The sequence below is a fragment of the Sapajus apella genome, unplaced genomic scaffold (assembly GCF_009761245.1).
Source record: "Sapajus apella isolate SASKATOON/1434 unplaced genomic scaffold, GSC_monkey_1.0 scaffold12, whole genome shotgun sequence".
Lineage (NCBI taxonomy): Eukaryota > Metazoa > Chordata > Mammalia > Primates > Cebidae > Sapajus > Sapajus apella.
Window position 1 is genome coordinate 34,982,520 of NW_022436952.1, and position 15,619 is coordinate 34,998,138.

The following is a 15,619-nucleotide window of genomic DNA, read 5'->3' on the forward strand; positions in this document are numbered from 1 at the left end:
TAGAGAAGAGCTATTCTTAGATGAGCATACAATCCTTGAGGTCTTTAGGATTTTTAAATGCTCTGTAGATATAAGTTTCCCTAAGAAATTGGCTACTGTTTTATTTTAGAGGCACATTTTCGGCTAACCATTTTAATGTGTTTTTTCTTAGTCTCGAGTGATTGTGCAACAGCCAGGAGAACGAAGCTTTCATTCTTTCTACCAGGTTAGTAATCTGTTACACAGATAATTGATCATTAGCTCAGTTGTGCAGGAAATAAGTATTTGTGTCTTGAGCTTTCCCCCATCCTATGCGTTCCTCACCCTCCATTGGTCCCGCAGTACATCATGCATGCGTGCACCACACACCCTGCCTTATGTGCTTAAGAGATTGGACAAGCATGACTATTCCACCCAGCTGGTAGGGGCTTACCCAACCAGATGACTGCCTTGGGTGAGGATCACCCATATTTTCTTGCAGTGTAGATAACACTTTAATGACTGTGAAAGCTTTTGAAATGGTACCTTCTAAAGGTTAAATTAATTTTTGTTGTATTTGGAATGAAGCTGTTGTTTCCATATTTGGGAAGCAAATATTCAGAGAAGGGAATATAAATTAAGTTTGTTTCACTCATATAGACTATAAAGCAGTATGATTACTTTTAAAAAACAATCTAGATTTATAACTTCAAGGGAGAATTAGTTTCTTTAATCCATCAAGTTTAGAAAAAAATTTGTGTATTTCTTTTGAAGAGTGCTTTTAGATTCTAAAGCAAAATCTTTTAAATAGCCCTCCTGTTGGCAAGTCTTTACACTCAGCGAACAAGTATGATATATTAATGTAATTTTTTAAAGCCCAAGGTAATATAAATCAAGGCTAACAAATAAGGTGGGGGACCAAATTAGGCAATATTGTTTTGGATTTTTAAGAAGTAAAACTATAAATTGGTAAGATTGATTTCCATGTGTAAGCTGTCTCTGAAAGTAACTGAACAATGACAACATAATTGAATGTGATTCAGTTGAATAGGTAACTGCTTTAATAGACAGTACTCATTTGTATATATAAGTTTTGGTATATTTGGTTTAAAAATCAATTTTTAAAATCTGATAAGTAGACTTTTTAAGTAAACAAAAGTATACAGTTTAATTTAGAGAATTTAAACATAATACTTTCCACAGACATATCTATATAAAAGCACTATAAATATTGTATTTATGATTCTGCTGGCAATTTGCCATGTTTTAAATAAGCTATTTTTCTACCAAATATAAAAGAGTTCTGTTTTATTTCAGTAACCTGTAACTTTTTCCCAGTGTTTTTCCCACTTGGGTGAAACTATTAAAATTTATCATTATCCAACACTATGGTCATGGTTCCCCGGCTGTCCTCCTGTCCTGAGAGGTACAGACTGATGAGGAAAAACTGTTTATTTCCAGTGTGATTCAGCATATGACTGTCTGCTGATGCTTCTTACTTCTGTAGCGATATTGTCTTTTTCTAAATTCTGACACAGAACTATATCCTGTCTATAATGAGGCTGCTAAGCAAGTGGCCACCACAGAGCATAGGATCCTGTTTTACAAATGACGGCATTTAAAGCAAGAACATTTTATGCCAGTTATATTGTGAATGTGATGAGACATTTTCAAAGTAATTTTCTTTATGATTGCATAACATTCTCTGTAACTGATGACATTGAACGCTTTACCTTCAAGGTTTTAAAAAAAACAAAAACAAAAAAACTTCTTCAAAGCTAGAAAGGAAGACATACGTGAGCTAAGCCCAGAAAACGAATAAAAGCCAGAGTACACTAAGTTAATGTTTTGTTCAATGTATGTCTGGCCAACTTATTTCTAACTAAATGTTTTTCAGCTACTCCAAGGAGGTTCAGAGCAGATACTACGCTCCCTACATCTCCAGAAATCCCTTTCATCGTACAACTATATACACGTGGGAGCTCAGTTAAAGGTGAGAATTTCCTCTTTGAAATTGCTCAGATAAAAAATCAATCAAAGAATCAGAAGAGATATTCAATAATTATCTGGTCGAGCCTGCTGCCTTTAGGCAAATAAATGTCTCCTTTATTCTGTTTTATTTTTTAAATTCTTGACAGAGATTCAGTGCATTTTTGAATCAGCAACTTTGCTTAAAATCAATTCTGGTATTTTATCACCATCTGACAGGAAAGAAGTTTTTTCTATGTTCAGTCTTTTATTTTAATTTCTAATCCTATCCCTAGTCCTATTGACACTATAAAAATATTGATAGGACTAGGAAGTCTGCCTCCTAAGAAGATTTTGTATGACTTGGCCAAAGGCAAGTTAGTAAAACAAAATTAAAATGCACTTTGATTCCACATTCACCGTTTGTTCAAATATTAATTTTGATGTACCCTAGAAATAGTTTTGTGCCCCTTGAGGCATTTCTATTCAGCTTTCAAGTTTTTCCCATTTTTTCCCTTTTCTTGCATGCAAGCACTTGCATACACTTATATACAGGCATATTCTTGCTCTTTTATTTCTGATTCATTTTCTGCTAGTAATTTTACAACATTCTAATGATAGTTTGTTGATAATAATTACACTATTATCCTATTTTGTAGGAGGGAAGGTATATGAATGTATAGAATAAAATATGGTAGGATATAGATCACAGTATTATTTATTCTGGATGGGTGAGATTATGGATATTTGTATTCTGTTTTTCCTTATTTAAAAAAATTCTATAATAAAAAATTTATGGCTTTCATAGTTAGGGAAGAAATGAAACTGTAAAGGAAAAAAATCTAAAATGTGGGAGACATTTCTTTAAAAAAATTTATTAATCAAAGCAAATTATACCTGCATTACTAGTTCAGCTGTACTTTTATTGCTGTGCCTAGAAATTAATGATATTTTAGTTTTTGCAATTCATTTTCCATTATTTGACATTTAGGTTACAACAACTTTACTTTTACAATCATCAGAGACCAGGAATATTTGGCTGAAAATGAATTAAAAACAAAAGACAGGGCACAGTGGCTCACGGCTTAATCCCAGCACTTTGGGAGGCCAAGGCGGGCAGATCACCTGAGGTTGGGCGTTGGAGACCAGCCTGACCAACATGGAGAAACCCTATCTCTACTAAAAATACAAAATTAGCCAGGCGTGTTGGCGCATACCTGTAATCCCAGCTACTTGGGAGGCTGAGGCAGAAGAATAGCTTGAACCTGGGAGACGGAGGTTGTAGTGAGCCCAGATCATGCCACTGCACTCCAGCCTGGGCAGCAAGAGTGAAACTCCATCTCAAAAAAAATAAAATAAAATAAAATAAAAACAAAAAACAGTAGAGGGCAATACTTCAATTCTCTGAGAACTAGACAGAGGCACTTAAAGATGTGTAAAGAACTGTAAAGTCAACACCTGGAAAGCCAGTGACTGGGAATTTTTTTTTCAATCAAATTGTCTTATTGACTAAGTTACTTTTGACCAAGTCATGTAGAGTCCCTACAGAAAGCAAGTATTAATAGCCTTTTTTCCAGGTTAAATTTAGCTTAGATTCCCTTTTTATCAAAAATTTTCCATTTCTGCTTTCCCTGCTTTTTTTTTCTTCCTAAGAAAAACAAAGAAGTAATAAATGATCATAGTCAAAACCTAAAATAGAAACCAAAAGGAAACAAAAACTAACTCTTACCATACAGAGATGATTATTGATAATGGTTTGTGTCTGTATTTATAAGTGGAATCTTTCAATAAATCCTGATTAAACCTGCCTTTGTTCTATCTTTCCATGCAAACAAATATAAACTAATATAATAATTAATATAACTGTAAAGTATTGACTGTCTGTATCTTAACCAATCCTAAAATGCAGGAATTATATACAGTTAAGATATTTTGGGTTGCAAGTGAGAGGAGACCCAATTAAAAGTCTCCCAAAACAATAAGAAACTTAATTATCTAGCATAACAAGAAACCCTGAGATGGGACAATTTCAGAATTAGTTTATTCTGAAATTAACTAATGTCTTAACAATGTTGTTAGGAACCCAGGTATTTATGTGGCTGTTTCCCCAGGTTACAACTCTGCCACACTTAGTGGACAGCTTTGTCCTCTTAGGCTGGTTTTCCTTGCAGTCACAAAACGCCATCAGAAGTTCCAGGAGTCACAGGCGAACGAGATGTTCATGGCCCATTTCCTTTTATAAGCTAGGGAAACCTCTCCAGAACCCAACTTCACTCATCCCCCATAAACACTTTCCCAAATATTGTATTGATCAGAACAGCATCCCATGCCTGTGGCTAACCAATCATTTGTAAGGGAAATAAGATCACTCTGATGAGTTTAGACCAGTGAAGGTTTGCCGCTTAAGGCTAGGTAGATGCCAGTCACAAAGGACATTCACACTTAGAGAGGAGTAAACAAATCCAGGTTCAATCGGCAAGAAAGAAATGGGGTTAGAGGATGACTGTTAGGTAAGCAGCCAACAGTTCCTCACAGTAGGACATTTAGATTTTGTTTATCCAGTGACTTTCCAATTTCTACATGGTTGCAGTTTATAATCATAGTAATATCTGATACTGCTGAGTGGTTTTTTTTAATGTGCTGCTACTAGGGATGTGCTTTATATAAATCCTCATTCAATCCTGACAATCATCCTGTAAAATATATGTTATTATGCCCATTTTATTTGTGAGGGAATTGAGGTTCAATGAGGTTAAGTATCTTACCCAGGGTAAAAACAAAAAACAAACATCTAGGAGGAGGAGGGGCTTGCCTGGTTGTCTCCTGCACACTAGAAGAACTTGTACTTACCAGGCAGAGAGGTCCCCTTCCAGAGCCCTTCCTCAACAAGTGAGCATCAGGCCAGGTCTCTATATCCAGACAAGAGGAGAAACTCACCAAGGAAAGGATTGGTCAGGCCTCTGTGGCTGCTGCTGTGGTAAAACTAATATAAACAGTTACTATTGCTTTATTGTGAATTTCTGTTTACACACTTGTATTTCCAATGTAATGGCCACAGCTCTTTAAGGGCAGGTGCTTCATCTTTGACCTGCCTATACCAGTTAGTATAGCTGACTTACCAAACGCTTATCAAGTGAGTAAATGAATGAAGTTATAGTCCTAGACTATTTAATAGCTTGCTGAATGACGGAGGCTGACTCTTTTGCTTTTGAGGGCCCGCCTTTTCTTACCTGGGAAATAAACCGCCTGATTATACGAGAGTGAAGTGTCATTGCCAACCTAAACAAGACAACTGTGGAACAAAGAGCCACAAACAACAGTAGCCAAGCATGTATCTTGGAGGCTCCCACATTCAGCACTTCCATTTGTGATCTCACATCCCGTGCTGTTGCCTTCACGGATCATGAAGTTGGGGATTGGCTTCTCTGAGCCAGCTTAGGACTTGCCCCCTCACTGAAGGTTCCAGAAAAGGGCCCGTGTTTTTTTTTAGGTGATGGCATTTACACACAAGTGGGCTTTGTACCTGCTGAATTATGTTGCCATTCCTGAAATGATTTTTATTTTCTCTGGAGACTTACCATCCCCTCAAGTGATTTACTATGAAGGCAAAACCTTGGCATTATTTAAATTTATTTTTATAATTGTTGAATTTTAATGCTGAAATGTCTGTGACAAGTTTCCCATTTTCATCCCCAGCCTTCTATCAATGATGCTGCCGAATTCAAAGTTGTTGCTGATGCCATGAAAGTCATTGGCTTCAAACCTGAGGAGATCCAAACAGTGTATAAGATTTTGGCTGCTATTCTGCACCTGGTGAGTAGGGACACCTCTCAGAATATATTGTCTTCTGGTGGGAACAGGATGCTTTCTCAGAAGATTTTGTTTTGTGTTTTCCTTGTAGATTTAAAAAGTATTCAGAGAAAAATTTCTACATGTTTTGAAGAAATTACTGTGTCTGTGGTTCTTTCCATCATGTTATAATATTATCAGGGATTTTCCAAGCCACTATAGGGTTGGAGGCTACAACTTCAGTTAATTGTCCTACTGGTATTGTCAAACTTTGAACTGGTTAATCTTAAGGATAAAAGAATTCAGCAGTGATGTGACTACTAGTGGTAAAAATTTCTAGTGGCATTTGAAACACAGAATCATAGGTTATCAGAACTGGATTTTTGATCGTCTCATTTTACAGGTTGGGAACTGGCCCTGATGGGTGGCGTGACTGCCTCAAAGGCACAGCCAGCTGATCCCAGAGCCAACACCATAGACCACGTTGGCAGACTCATGGGCTACTTGTTGCCCACTATACCACACTGAACTTGGATGTGAAGGACTGTTTGTCAGATTTGTTTTGTAGCCATTTATATAATTAGAGATATTTAAAATACACTGAACATATACTCTTACAATGTAAGTGACAGCATGGATTCAAATCTGGAATAAAAATTATCTTTCACTTAATATAGCAAGATTTAACTCTAAATGAATCGGGAATGTGCAGGATCTATATGAAAAATGTTATATAGCAATATAAACAATAAATGTTCCTGACAAGGAAGACTTTAGTATTATAAACTGTCTCATCTGTTTGAGTTAGTTTTTAAATACAGTGTAGCAATCCCTTTCAGAATCCAAACAGGAATTTTATTTTGTTTTTAACTTGACCTATTGATTCTAGAATTTACCTGGAAAAAGATCAAATAAAATATGTGAAAGAAGCATCATGTAGGATAGGGTGAGGGAGGAGAGGAAACATGACAAGTTCTACCAAACTTAAAATGATAGTAAAAGCTAAAGTACTTTATAACTTTTTGCACATACTCAGCACCAGATCAACAGATTAATCAACTGATTGGTTAATATGCTGGACATTTGGTAGATGGTTAATAAGTATTTATTGCTTATTGAATGAGTGGAATACAAACAGACTCAAATACTTGAGGAAATTTAACATATTAAAAAGGTGACATTTCAGCTGGACAGGGTTGCTCACACCTGTAATCCCAGCACTCTGGAAGATTTGAGGTGAACCGATTGCTTGAGCCCAGGAATTCAAGACCAGCCTGGGCAGCATGGCAAAACCCCATCTATAAAAAAATACAAAAATTAGCTGAGCATGGTGGCATGCATCTGTAGTCCCAGCTATTTAGAGGGGCTGGGGTGGAAGGATCGCTTGAGCCTGGGACATTGAGGCTGCAGTGAGCTGTGATGCACCACTGCATTCCAGCCTTGGTGACAGACCCTTTCTCAAAAAAAAGGTGACATTTCAAATCAGAAAAAGCTAGACTGTTCAATAAATCCTGTTGGAGCAACTAACCATGTGAAAAATAAAGTTAGATTCTTACTTGACATCATATACCAAAATAAATTGTGGATGGATTAAAAAGTTTAAGGAAAAAAAACTATAAAAGCATTAGAAGAAAACATCAAATGCTCATAAACCCTTTGGAGCAGGAATGGTCTGAGCTGACACCAAAGAAAGAGACACCTAAGGCAAAAGATTCATAGATTTGAGTACTTAAAAATGTAAGACTTCTATCTATCAAAAACATACACTGAAAGTGAAAAGATAGATGACTGTCTGGAGAAGGAGAAAAAGTAGATGAAACATTCTTTTTATATGTTGAGATGTATAATGTATTTAGGAAAATAGGTAGAAACAAGGTCACTTGGATTACATTTTACATTGGCAAATATATCCTTGACATAATGTCTCATAATGTGTTATTTTTTTTTCACTTTTGATACAGGGAAATTTACAATTTGTCGTAGATGGTGACACGCCTCTTATTGAGAATGGGAAAGTAGTATCTATCATAGCAGAATTGCTCTCCACCAAGACAGACATGGTTGAGAAAGCCCTTCTTTACCGGACTGTGGCCACAGGCCGTGACATCATCGACAAGCAGCACACGGAACAAGAGGCCAGCTACGGCAGAGATGCCTTTGCCAAGGTGAGAGTATAACCGACCCTCTGTCACTTTGTTGACTGCAGTTGCAGTTTGAGTGAAATCCTGTGAGGATGTATTCAGACATTCTTAAAAGAGGGTTAAGGCTTTTAGAAACCATAATGATATTTTTGGGCCATCGAAGTCTCAATAAAATTCCCAGATGTAAGCATCACTGCCAGAAAAGGTCCTGAGAAGAGTGGAAGCTGACTGGGGGCGGCACTCATGAGGGCCTCGTGTGCATGGCCCCTTTCATGGCCTCCTGTGCTGCTTCTCTCACTGAGTAATGCTTCACCAGAGTCAACTGACTGAGCTCTGATCCATTCTTTTTTTTTTTAAGTTTTACTTATTTTTAATTGACAGATAATAGTTGTATATGTTTATGGGTACAATGGGATATTTCAGGACATGTACAAATTGTGGAATTATTAGATCAAGCTAATTAGCATACCTCTTACCTCATCATTTATTTGTGGTGAGAACATTTAAAATCCACTCTTAGCAATTTGAAACAATATTATTAATATTGTTATTAACAACAGTCACCATGCTTTGCAATGGATCATGAGAAATTATTCTTCCTATCTGAAATGTTACCCTTTGACCAACGTCTCACACTTTCTCCATCCACCTGCCTCCTCTAGCCTCTGATAATCACCATTCTATTCTCTGCTTCTATGAGTTTGACTTTTTCAGATTCCATATAAGTGAGATTACACAATATCTGTCTTTTTGTGCCTGGCTTATTTCACTTAGCATAACGTCCTCCAAGTCTGTGTACCAAGCCTGCAGTGATAGCACCGCAATTCATTTAGCCATCTTCCTCTTAAATCGTCCGCTTTGCTTCCCTTTTTTGCCACTGCAAACAATGCTGCATGACTTTATACATCTATGTTTACACAGTAGTGCTTTTATTTCAATTGGATGGATTCCCAGGAGTGAGATTCTCAGGTCAAAGGGTATACTTATTTTATTTTTATGTTTTGAGATGGAGTCTTGCTCTGTCATCCAGGCTGGTGTGCAGTGGCATGATCTCAGCTCACTGCAGCCTCCATTTCCCAGTTCAAATGATTCTCCTGCCTCAGCCTCCCAAGTAGCTGAGATTACAGGAGTGTGCCACCATGCACAGCTAATTTTTTGTATTTTTAGTAGAGACAAGGTTTCACCATGTTGACCATGCTGGTCTCAAACTTCTGACCTCAGCAATCTACCTGCATCGGCCCCCCAAAGTTCTGAGATTACAGGTGTGAGCCACAGTGCCTGACTGTATACGTATTTTAAACTTTAAATTTACTGATTTTATGGCTGCACAGTAATATTTCATTGTTAATTTCATTACTAGTATATTTGAGCATATTATGTTTTTGTAGAGTGTTTAAACATAGTCTAAGAATTGCCTCAGTATATCTTTTGTACATTTTTCTTCAGAGCTGTTCTCTTTTTATTGTCAATTTCCAAGTCTTCTTAGTATATCATGAACTTTAACCCTTTGTTTATTGTCTGTGTGGCAAGTGTTATATTTTCTCACATCCAACTTGTTGTTTTGCTGGTTGATTAGATTGCTGTCTATTTTATTGTTTACACTTGTAAGTCTTAGGCTTGGTTTTTAATCTTGGGAGAATATGAACTTTTCCTAAGTGCAGCGGAAAGCAATAGGGAAGATTTTAAGGAGGGGCAATGACATCAAGTTTGCTTTTTTTTTTTCCTGAATCGTGCAGGCTAGAGTGCAGTGGTGCAATCTTAGCTCACTGCAACCTCCACCTCCCAGGTTCAAGCAGTTCTCCCGCCTCAACCTCCTGAGTAGCTGGGATTACAGGCACCCACCACCATGCCTGGCTGCTTTTGTATTTTTAATAGAAACAGGGTCTCATCATGTTGGTCAGGCCGGTCTCAAACTCCTGACCTCAGGTGATCTGCCCACCTCAGCCTCCCAAAATGTTAGGATTGCAGGCATGAACCACCATACCGGGCAAGTTTGCATTTTTTAAATGATCACTGTGGCCTTAGTATGGAGAATGTTATGGAGGCTAGAGTAAGAATGGAAGCAAAGAGGCCAATTAAGGGGATATTTTTTTAATCCAGGAAAGAGATGAGGGCAGCTTGGACTGGAAAGGTGGAAGTACAAATGGGGAGAGGAGAGGGATTTGAGATAGACTATGTTGAAAAAATAGGACCTATTGCATGGGGAATGAGAAAAGCAAGGATAATACTTTAACATGGTCTGGCTCCAGCCTGCCTCTCCCACCTCATTTCATACCATATCTCCCTCCCTTTCTTCATCCCATTAGTCTTCTGTCAGTCCTCACAGATTATCCTGATCCCTTTCTCCTTCCAGTCACAGGGCCTGTATACATCTGGTCCCTCTTCTTGGACTGCTCTTCTCTCCTCTCTTGCCTGGTTACCTCTTACTCAACCTTCTGATCTCAAGTCAAGCATCCCTTTCCCAGAGAAGCCTTCCCTAGCCTCCCTGAGCACTGCATAAATTAAATTCCTCTAAGATCCCATGTACCTCTCCTTTAGTGTGGATGTGTGTCTGTGAGGTGAGGGGCGAATGAGAGAGACAGAATAATTTTTTCCTTTACTCTATTCCCTAAATTTCTTGGAGATTGAGACCATGTTTGTGTTTGCCTAGACCTGTATCTCTAACAAACTATATATAGTAAATATTCAAATATTTGTTGAATAAATGAGTGAATTTCTAAGTGATGCTATTTATTTGTGGCTAAAAGAAGGATAGGAAAAGTTGTTAGAGGATGAAAGATCAGGAGTCCTTTGAGTTTGAGATGGCTGTGAGACACTGAAGAGTCAGAGTCAGGTAGACTCTGTGAGTCAGGAGCTCAGAGACTATTCTCTGGGTCTGTGTTGGGATAATACTTGTAGGAGTCATATAATATTTGTATTATTTAATACTGGATGAGATTATTTAGAAGGTGCTAGAGGGTAAAGAGAAGAGGACCAGGAAGAACTCTAACTTTTAGAAGTCAGGTAGAGAAGGAGACTCTACCAAAGGTCACTAAAAAGGAACATCCAGTGAACAAAGAGTAAAATTTAGGATTGTTAGCCCAAATCCAGAGAGAAGAGTGTTCCAAGAAGGCAGTGGAAACCTAGGTTGAGTGATGCCGAGCAACAGAGCAAGATGTCCATATGAGGTGCAAAAAAGTGTCTATGTAGAGATGCTGTGAGTCTTTGGTGAGCTATTTCAATGGAGTAATAGGATGTAAGTGGAGACTGGAGTGTATTGAAGAGTAAAGGGAAGGTGAAGAATGGAGGTAATGGATAATGGATATGGGTGAAGAGAGTGGGTAGCTGGAAGGTTTTCTAACAATTTGACATTGCAGAGCACATGTGTATCAGGTTGTGAGTGTATGTTAGCATGTGGCACCTTTGTCCGTGTGTGGTTTGTTGTGTGTGTTCTTGTGCATTGGATGTGCTTGATTCTCAAGGAATTTCAACCCATGGTCTTTGGCTCAGATCTCCGTTTAGCATTAGAAATCAATATTTATACTTTTAAAAATCATTTAGCTTTAGTGGATCATAGATATTAACTCACTAGCTCTCAACTCTTTATAGTTGATTAAATTAACAATAAAGCAGTGAACTGGCTTATTCAAGGGATCAGGCAAAGTATTGATCCACCCAGGCAGGGAAACATGCCTGGAGAATGTCATTGGAATTAGTGTTATGACCAGTAATAATCTTTTAAAAATACAAGCTATTTAGTTTTGCGTACATCATGTAGTTTTTGTTGTTGTTTTATGGACAGTCTGCATTTTCAATTGTTCTGCTGAGGCTATGCTAAACAGTGAAAAGGTAGGACAGGAATTTAAAACTGATCACAAATTCTAACAGAGGACTCATTCCCAAATGGGCAAGGATTTACAATGCTATTTTCCTTGCAGGCAATATATGAGCGCCTTTTTTGTTGGATTGTGACTCGCATCAATGATGTTATTGAGGTCAAGAACTATGACACCACAATCCATGGGAAAAACACTGTTATTGGTGTCTTGGATATCTATGGCTTTGAAATCTTTGACAACAACAGGTAAATTGGAAAAGATACTTAAAACCCTGTGGCTTGTTATCTATTTGTTGAAACCTAATTTATTCTTTTTCTTGTAGTTTTGAACAATTCTGCATCAATTACTGCAATGAGAAACTACAACAGCTATTTATTCAGCTGGTCCTGAAGCAAGAACAAGAGGAATATCAGCGGGAAGGGATCCCCTGGAAACATGTGAGTGAACGCTTACAGGAAATGCCTTCATGTGTTTCACATAGTATTGATAACGTCAAATCTTATTTTAGGTATTTCTTGATCTTTTGTGGGTATTTGAAACCTCTGAACCTTAGCTTTCCTTTTTGGAATATGTAAATACAATTAAATTCATGGTTTTTAGGTAGGATTGCTATAATTTGATAGACTCCCGTGTTGGTGCCCAGCACATCCTGAGTTAGAACTAGTAAACTTGTTTTCACTTTATGGCTGATACTGCATGGGCTTTGAGGTTCATATCTGTCTACTAGAGTTTAGCATACTTAATTAAGCTTTAACTTAAATTGGCTGAACTTTGCTTCAGAATCTAATTTTTTCTTCCCCTTTTACTCCTTTTCTACTTTGTAAACTATATGGTATTTTATTGTCTTCTGTTAATGTTGTTCATGTTCTCTGAAACCTATGCATTAAAACACTTGTGTTACTTTCATCTCCATTGCATTCTTGTGTATTACACTTCCGTTCTTATGTATTACACTTCGAACATCACCTCTACTCTCATGAATCTTTGTGAACTTTTGTATTTGTTGGAGGCAAACTAACCTGATAAGATATATCTGGAAAGTATAATGGGTTCAGGGTGCAAACCACAGAGTTCATAGCTAAAAGTCATGACTTGTTTGGTTTTTAAATTTCCTGTGATTAGACCTCCTGCTTATGATAGAAAATGAGACGTAGTAATTTTTCTTATAAGTTTGTATTTTTAAGGAATTTTGAGAATAAACTTGAAAAACACAAAAACTTTTGAGTTTCTATAGTTTGAGTTTATAAAATTATTCATCCTCTTGCCAGAGAATTAAAGCTAATATTTGTTTTTTGTTATCCAACATAATAGCAGCAAAAAAAATTATTTGAAATACTTTATTTAAATGACTTGTATTCCTTCCTACCTTCCTATTTTCTGTTTCCTCTCATTCTGAAATAAAGAGACAATGATATAAAAAATAGTTTTCCTGCCTTAAATTGTATCTTTGCCTTCCATCATGTGTTAAACATTAGAATATCATAAAAATGTTGCTCAAGTATATTGGCATAAATTTTACCTATTTACAAATAAACCAAAGAATTACTTTATATAAGAATTATCTATAGTTTGATTTAAATAGTGAACTCTCATAATACAATTAAAATGTAATTCAATTTGATTAAGTTTATATGAAGCTTTCTAAGAATGAATCTGTTGAATAATACACAGTATAACTGAAGTTTGGATTTTTAAAAGCAAATTTAATCATGAAACTTGTTATTCAGATGTGATTCCAAGGTACTAGTCAAAAATATCCTTTAACAATCAGAATATCAAATTTCACAGGCATAATTGGCAACAGGGTAAATATTGCGGTAGACTATTCCAAACATCTCAAAAAGAATCAAGAATGCTGAAATGTAAAAACTTTTAGCTAAATAAACCAAGAAATATTTGTCCTAGAGGGAGCAGAAGGCTAACCCCAAGATAACAGTTACTACGTGCCAGAACCCCTCACGATTAAAATCTCTATTCTGGGTAAAACCCCAAACTTCTAAATATAGTGATTCTTTTTAAAAGATTTTTTATTATGGAAAATTTTAAACACACATTAAAAAGAGAGACTATTGTACAGTAAGCCCTATATACCCAACACCTAGCTTTAACACTTACCAGTAAATTGCCAGTCTTATGTCATCTGTACCATACCCACCTGCTCCCAGATTATTTTGAAGCAAATTTCAGATATCACATTATTTCATCTATTCAATTGGATACCTATTCAGTAAATATTTCCATGTATTTCTCTAAAAGATAGAGTTTTACAAAAACCATAATCATAATACCATTATCATATCTAAAACATTAACAAAAATTCCCTAATATCATAAAATATCCAGTCAGTATTCATATTTCATATTTCCTCAGTTGTCTTCTGGTTGTTATTTTGCAGTTTGAATTTGGATCCAAATAAGTTTCTTACATTGTGATTGATTGATAGGTTTCTTGCATATCTGTAGATTTTCTCCTTCATCTTTCTTTTTTTCTTTGCAATCTTTTGTGGAAGAGAATGATCTCTCTTTGCAACCTTGTGTTGAAGAGAATGAGTCATTTGTTCCCTGGAGATTCCCACAGTCTGGATTTTGCTAATTGCATTCCTCAGGTGCCATTTAATAAGTTTCTCTGTTTCTTGTATGTCCTGTGTATTGTCTGTTAGATCTAGAGTCTTGACTGGATTCGGGTTCCGTTTTTTTCCACAGTCCATTTCATAGACTGTGTGAACTTCCACCAGGAGGTTCATAATATCTGGTTATCTCTCTGAGACATTCACTTTTGCAAGCTTTTGATGCTATAGTTTGCGAATCATTTTAGCTATTGAGAACCTGACACTCAAGCACAAAGCTGTTGTATTTGTAGTGGGAATGAGAGGCCAGAGCCTCATGTCCCTAAGCTACCCCATCACAGTTCTTCTGACTCCCTGTATCCCTTAGGAAACCTCATGGGAATGCCAAGTTGCTGGAAGAATTTAGTTTGAAAACCACTGGTTTAAGCGATGTTTGAAGCCGTATTAAACTTATAAACTAAAAGTTACCAGAATCTTCAGCAAAGACCAACAGCTTTTAATAATATAATTGGAATTTTAGGGAAGGTCATGCTTTAGTCCCTGGGACAAAAGACTTGGTCTTTAGTTTCATAGTCCCAAAGGCTAAGATGTCAGCTATTAATATAGAGCTCCTGCTTTTTGAGTATTTTTAGGATTTTTTCCAAAGATGGAAATAATTTTTCTCCCTAATTAGAAATGTAATAAATACCCATAATGAAAGTAAATATTTAGACCTGCTCTGCTTCACCTCTGTACTACTGAAATTCTTTGTTGTGGAGGCTGTTCTCACATTGTAGGATATTTAGCAGCATCTCTGGCCTCCACTCACCAAATGCCAGTAGCACCCCTACCCCATTTTGACTAGAAGTGTCTCCTGACATTGGCAGATGTTCCCTGGTGGGCAAAAGTCCCGCTAATTGAGAAGCTTTAATTTAGACAAATCAGAGAAGTATTTTTAAAAAAGTAAAAACTACCCACTTTGCAGGTTTCAGTCCATAAAATACAGAAGAGAACATGCAAGACTAGAAATGGAGCTAAAAGCCAGGTACAAATAACTGGCATAAATTCGTGGATTTTAAAGCATGTTATGGGAATACATGAGTCACTTTAGTGGTCTATTATGAGTGTATAGACCTTACAGAAGGTAATGGAGACAATGCTCAGTTTAGGTAACTCCTGCATAAGATGGGACATAGCAACACACACTATTAAACTGTGTGATAATAAACTGCCCCTCTTTGTGATGTGCAGCTTGCCTGAGTTGGGCCTGTGTGTGCCCTCCGTGTGTGGTGATAGGTGCATTGTAGGCTATCAAAATAAACAGGTGGGTGTGGCAGAGGATTTTTCAACAAACCTCTGTGTGTGTGTGTGTGTGTGTGTGTGTGTGTGTGTGTGTGTGT

General features: G+C 36.9%; 1 protein-coding gene across 4 annotated transcripts in view; it reads left to right on the forward strand.

Annotated features, from left to right (window-relative positions):
* The window catches only part of MYO1D (myosin ID), a 359,991-nt gene that overhangs the window by 100,394 nt on the left and 243,978 nt on the right, over positions 1-15,619 (forward strand). For all 4 annotated transcript variants that reach the window (XR_004269745.1, XM_032280908.1, XM_032280909.1 and 1 more), the window contains exons 5-10: positions 152-205; positions 1,856-1,951; positions 5,623-5,739; positions 7,677-7,880; positions 11,774-11,919; positions 11,997-12,111. Coding sequence is in view for 3 of the 4 variants with exons in the window: in XM_032280908.1 (XP_032136799.1) it covers positions 152-205; positions 1,856-1,951; positions 5,623-5,739; positions 7,677-7,880; positions 11,774-11,919; positions 11,997-12,111 (732 nt within the window). In the remaining variant the exon portion in view is untranslated. The remainder of the gene's footprint in view (positions 1-151; positions 206-1,855; positions 1,952-5,622; positions 5,740-7,676; positions 7,881-11,773; positions 11,920-11,996; positions 12,112-15,619) is intronic.